The 6,127-nt window shown below is 57.8% G+C and overlaps 1 protein-coding gene across 1 annotated transcript in view; it reads left to right on the forward strand.

The window, feature by feature from the left end:
* Positions 1-3,599, forward strand: part of TPCN1 (two pore segment channel 1) — a 72,854-nt gene extending 69,255 nt beyond the window's left edge. The window contains exons 25-28 of the mRNA XM_008067971.2: positions 93-177; positions 1,296-1,435; positions 1,591-1,671; positions 3,443-3,599. Of these exons, the coding sequence (XP_008066162.1) occupies positions 93-177; positions 1,296-1,435; positions 1,591-1,671; positions 3,443-3,553 (417 nt within the window). The 3' untranslated portion in view covers positions 3,554-3,599. The remainder of the gene's footprint in view (positions 1-92; positions 178-1,295; positions 1,436-1,590; positions 1,672-3,442) is intronic.
* Positions 3,600-6,127: the final 2,528 nt, after the last annotated feature.

Consider the following 6,127-nt stretch of genomic DNA (forward strand, 5'->3'; position numbering starts at 1 on the left):
CCTCCCACCTAGCCGGGCTCCACTGGGTGTGGACCCCACCGCCCCACACCCACGCCCCTCCTCCCTGCCTGCCCCACCCTGTCCCTGGCTAGGTGGTGATGACAATCATCGTCGCCTTCATCCTCGAAGCCTTCGTCTTCCGGATGAACTACAGCCGGAAGAACCAGGACTCGGAAGGTCTGTGTGGGCCTGGCATCCGGGCATCTGCTGCCTCTGCCCACCGGGCTGCCTGTCTGGCTGGCCGTCCAGCCTGCTGGTGGCCTGGTGGTTCTGCTGTCCGGCTGTCCCATGTATCTGTCTGGCTTGTCTTTCTAGAGCGCTCATTCGCATCGACTTTCACATATGTAGTGTTGGAAAATCGCTCATGATCTAATTGTAAGATAAAAACAGTAGTGCCCGTCACAGTTGAAGAAAGATCAGATAGTAGAGAGAGGCTCCATGTGGACCAGCCACCTGTGTCCACCTCCCCACTTGCTTTCAGAGGCCTCCCACTCAGCCTGCCTCTTCTCTTAGCTACCTCTGTGTTTCCCAGCCACAGGTTTACACTGCAGTTCTGGATTTCAATGCTGGAAGTGTCATCTCCTGCAGAGGCAGACAGCCCTCTGCAGCCTGACTGTGCTGGCTTTAGTGATTGCCTCACTGCACACTGATCCTTCCTTCTTTCCAAACTCTCTATCAGAATGCATACACCTGGCCAGGTGTAGTGGCTCAGGCTGGGTGCAGTGTGTCTTGCCTATAATCCCAGCACTTAGGAAGGCTGAGGCAAGAGGATTGTTTAAGCCCAAGATTTCGAGACTGGCCTGGGCAACATAGTGAGACCTTTTCTCTACAGAATATCAAAAATTAACTGAGCATGGTGGCACACCTATAGTGCCAGCTACTCGAGAGGTTGAGGCAGAAGGATCACCTGAGCCCAGGAGGTTGAAGCTGCAGTGAGCTGTGATTGTGCCACTACACTCCAGCTTGGGCGACAGAGTGAGATTCCAACTTAAAAAAAAATTGCCCACGCCTATACTGCTCATTCCCAAATCTCTGTTGTGTCAAGCTCTGACCATTTTCTCTTTGCTGGGGACCTCCCTCCAAAACCCTCGCTGTGAGCTTCTGGCCAGGCCTCCACTCCTGACATAACAGCAGAGGGTAGGCAAGGGAACGGGCTCTAGACTGCTAAGCAGAGGGCGATGCACTGACCAGCGTTGGCTTGGAGAGGGAGGTCGCAAGGACTGTGGGAATCAAGCCCAGCCAGGATGGTGGCTGGAGTCCCCAGCGCCTTCCCACCCCTCACCCCCTCCCTGCAGTTGACAGTGGCATCACCCTTGAGAAGGAAATCTCCAAAGAAGAGCTGATCGCTGTCCTGGAGCTCTACCGGGAGGTGTGGGGGGCCTCCTCCGACGTCAGCCGGCTGCTGGAGACCCTCTCCCAGATAGAGAGATGCCAGGTGAGGAGCCCGGGCCTTGTGGAATGGGTGGGTTGGTGCAGGTCCTCCCCTCAGGTGTTGGTGACACATGGGTGAACTGTTGCAAGAGCCAGAGGTGTGGGAGAGGTCAACGTGGCAGGCACCGGGGTCCTCCTGCAGCCTCCGCTCTTCCTCAGCAAAGTTCCATGGTGTTTCTGGGACGGCGATCAAGGACCAAAAGCGACCTGAGCCTGAAGATGTACCAGGAGGAGATCCAGGTAGGGGCACGGCCACCTGCAGTGCCAGGTCCTCCCCTGGCTGTCCTGGGAGGGAGAGGGCTCAGGGAGCCATGAGATCGTCTCCCTGATGCTGGGAAACTCGAGCCTTGCCCCCTCTGCCCAGTGGAGGCGGCTCTCTGTGGGGCCTACTGCACTGATGTGCTCAGGGCTCTTGGGGTTCTTGATAATTGGGACTTTTTTGTTTTAAGAGAAGGCAGAAGTCAGGGGTTTTTTGCACAGTCTCCCTATCTTTCCATATTGGTAGCTGAGGAAAATGCCTTGTAAAGCACCAAGTAGGTTGGTGCTGTGCCTTCCAGACAGAGCCAAGGACCGCAGCCACCAGTTCATGAGCCCTGCTGTGGGTCTTGCCTTTCACCCCATGGTGCCCAAGGCTCCGAGACGGCTCTACCACCCCAGCCACAGTGGCCACGCTCTGTTTTCTGGCATTCTGACAACCGGAAGCCCTTGTGTTTTACCGGACAGTGTAACCAATGTCCACACCTGAAAGGTGGGATGCAGTTCCCAGCAGTGACTTGTACCTTCTCTTTAGAGACATGAGACAGTCACACCAGTGTCCTCTGGGCAGATATACAGTAGCTCACTGAACTTGGTGTCAGAGAGACATGAGCTTTGGTTTCAGGAACCCCATCCTGGGTTCTTGACTCGGTGACCTTGGGTGAGTTACTCAGGGCATTCCCATCTTTGAGAAGGGGACTGTCTACCTCACAAGGCAGCCAGGACAACTACACTGCAGCACACCCTCAGGATGCTTGGAGAGAGGTGTGTTGCCCTTGTCCTCTGCCCTTCTGCCTATCTGCTCCAGGCCTCCGTTTCCCCCCCTCTACAAAAATGAGGGGGCATAGAACTAGGCTGTCTCTAAGGTGTTCTTTAAGCTCTAAAGGTCTGTGGTTCGCAGTCTTTAAAAACGTAGGGCAGGGTATAGTAGTTTGCACCTGTAATCCCAGCTATTCAGGAGGCTGAGGCAGGAGGATTTGTTGAGGCCAAGAGGCCGAGACTAGCCTGGGCCTCATAATGAGACCCCCATCTCTAAAAGAATAAAAAAGTAGCCAGGCACGGTGGTACTTGCTCATAGTCCCAGCTACTTAGGAAACGGAGGTGGGAGGGTCATGTGAGCCCAGGAGTTTGAGGCCGCAGTGCTCTGTGGTCACACCTGTGAGAAGCCACCAGACTGCAGCCTGGGCAACGTAGTGAGACTCTGTCTCTAAAAAAAGAAAAATGTGGGGTGTATTTTTTGATTCCTTAATTATCTGAGTGGCCCAGTCCCTGAGAATGTCTGCGGTTGTGGCAAGAACGGTCTCAGGTGGGTCAGCCGGGCCGTGGTCTCCGGAACGCCTTCACAGCCCCCCTGCGGTGGAGTGGCGATGGCGAGTGAAGGCACTCAGCCTGGCACAGCTGCGGAGCCTTGGGCTTCTAGGGCTTAAGTCAGAGGCACAGTTCCTGCCAAGGGATAGCACAGGGGTGTCCTTTTGGGAGCGACGGGGAGTCGCAAACAAGGGCTGAGGGCTCTTGCTGCTTGGGCCCATGCAAGGAGCTGCTATGAGCCAAGCACGCCGCACAGGGGCACACCGGCCTCAGGAGGTAAATGTATCATGGTGCTTTTGCCTCCAGACCGCAGCTAGAGTTCCCAGCCAGTAGGCAGGCGAGAGAGGTTCAGTCCCAGATGGGTGGGGCTGTCAGGTGGGCTGGGTGACCTGCCAGGAGGCCGGGTGGCTGGGAGCGGTGGCCCTCAGTGCCCGTCTGTCTCCGCCAGGAGTGGTACGAGGAACACGCCCGTGAGCAGGAGCAGCAGCGGCTCCGCGGCACCACCCCCGCCGCCCTGCCACCCCCCGGCAGCCGCCAGCGCTCCCAGACCATCACCTAGCCCCAGTGCGAAGCCGGCTCTTCTATGCAATAACACAGTAGCATTATTTCCCTACGACGTGTGGACTTGTGTGTGTACGCACATGCTCTTATATATGCACATACTCATGTAGAGGAGGAGGAGGAGGAGACAGGGTGTGGTCTGCAGCCACCGTGCCCTCTCCTGAATTCCAGAAGCCAGCTTGGGGTGCTGGGGTCTGCACGCCTCCTGACGTGGAAAGCTCCAGAAGCCCCTTCACGTGAAGAAGCCCGCCGATGTCTGTCGTGGGGCCTGCCTCCAGTGCCAGCTCCCGTGCTTCCGGGTCATGCCCCTCCTGACCCTGTTCCCTGTGGCTAGGCCACCCAAACTCAACTGGCACCAAGATGGGAGAGATTGTGCTGACCATTCCCCTCGCCTGGCTCCTTGGGCTTAGCCCTTGTTGCTGGAAATCATTCCCCAGTAGGCTCCTGGGGACAGGCCCAGCATCCACCGCCCCCTGGGCAGCCGCCCTCCCCTCTTGGCTCACCCAAGGGGTTTGCAGCAGGGTTGGCTGGAGCAGGGAGCCCAGGTAGGGTGGAAGGTGTGGAGAGGGTCAGCCCCAGCTTCTGGTGCCTGTCCCTTGCAGCTCCAGGGGGTGGGAAGGAGGCCTTGTCCTTTTCTCAGCCAGAGCAGGCGGCAGCACCCGACCCCAGGAGAGCAGTCCCGTCCCCCCACGACCCTTCCCTCTCTCCAGGGCCGAGCAGGATCACTAGCCAGCACGGCAGTTCTCGCTGGGGGACAAAGGGTGGGTGTTCCTGTTTCAAAGCACAGCCCTTTGGGAAATGAATCATTGAGAACCACTGTGATTCCCACAGGGAGTCAGACCGACCTTGTCCTCCTCATCTCCACAGGGCTAGTGCCACTGTGGGAGCTTGGCTTCGAGCCCCAGGCCAGGCCCTTCCCTCTGTGGAGAAGGAACCTTCTTTGCACAACTGGGTGCCTTTTAGCTTTTGTGTACTGAAACGGGCATTTTGGAAGCAGGGGTCCGGGAACAGTTTCTGAAGGCAGTGGCTTGAGTCTCTGACCTGAGCACCCAGGCCTCATGAGTCCCTCTGCTCCAGGGGGGTGCAAATCTGAGGGACCAGCGGGGTCCTAGGGTCAGCTCACGGGAGCTGGGGGCCCCAGGAATGACAGCCAGCTCCAGGACAGGTGGGATCTGGACCTGCTCAGAGCGCCCGAGGCATCATCCTCCCACCCTGTCCTGATAAAGGGCCTGGCTTGGGCCAGGACTGGACGGATGCAGAATGGCCACAGTGCTCATGGGCCCAACCCAGCCTGTGGCGGGTGCCTGTGTGTCATTGAGGCTAAGGATAGCTCTCGCCGTAGGTTCACCTTAAGCCTGCCCTCCAAGCAGGGAATGGGCCCCCCAGGCCTCGAACTCTGAGGGTCCCGGGGTGTGATCTAGCTCAGAAGCCCTCCTCGCTGTGTCACCACTGTATGCACCGGGACAGGTGCTGGCGGCCAGGACCACAGCTGGCAGCGCGGCAGTGGCGCTCTGCCCCACCCCGGCCCTCGCTTCCCCCAACCCCAGCCTTACTCATACCTTTGCGGACAATCATTTTGTACGGATCGCAGGAGCAACACTGTACGGTTTTGTATGTTGGTGATTTGTTACCTGGAAAACCCACTGTGTCTCCAGATTTCTGGCCTATTAATAAAAAAGCCTCTGCTTTGTCAACGTGGCTGCTGCCTCCTGACTTCTGCGGCTTCAGGCCCTGTGGGGAGTGGGAAGGCCCACCCACGGCTGGCCCGGCCCCACTCCAGCCCTGCCCGGGAACCAGCCACTCTTCACAGCTGGGTGAGGAAGAGCTGCCGAGACACGTGTGGGATCTGCCCTACGTGTGAAGGGTTTTATTTGGAAAAAGACGGTCGGATCCTTTTTCTTTACCAGCGTAAGGCAGGCAGGCCAGCCCAAGAGCGCGTATTCCAAAGGCAGGAAGGCACAGGAGCCCCTCACCTGTCCCCCCAGAACGCGTGGGCCCGGAAGCCCTGCCCAGGGCTCCCCTGAGGTAGGCACAGGTAGTCACTCTGACTCCTGCTTTGCATCTGGGAAACCCAAGGTTCTGGGCACGGAGGAGGCTGTGGTTGGCCAGGGGCAGAGTTCCAGCGGGAGAAGCTGTGCCGTCCAGCGTGGTGGACCCTGGCATGGCAGTGCCACGGGCTGAGGGTGTTTGGGAGCCTGTGGGCTCAGTGAAATGCACTACCATTAATTGCACCTGCTTCTTTGGGCTCTACTGATATGGCAACTAGACATTCAAAATCAAGGCCAGCATGGTGGCTCTCACCTGTAATCCCAGCACTTTGGGAGGTCGAGATGGGAGGGTCACTTGAGGCCAGGAGTTTGAGAGCAGACTGGGCAACGTAGCGAGACCTCATCTCTGCAACATACATCTTTAAAAAGCAAAGAGAGGTGAGTGGATTGCCTGAGCCAGCAGGTTCGAGACCTGCCTGGGCAACTTGGCGAGACCTCATCTCTACAATAAATCAAAAAATCAGCCGGGCGTGGTAGTGCACGCCTGTAGTTCCAGCTTCTTGGAAGGCTGAGGCAGAAGGATC

This window comes from Carlito syrichta, unplaced genomic scaffold (assembly GCF_000164805.1).
Source record: "Carlito syrichta isolate Samal-C Ts95f unplaced genomic scaffold, Tarsius_syrichta-2.0.1 Scaffold309836, whole genome shotgun sequence".
In the NCBI taxonomy this organism is placed as follows: Eukaryota; Metazoa; Chordata; class Mammalia; order Primates; family Tarsiidae; genus Carlito; species Carlito syrichta.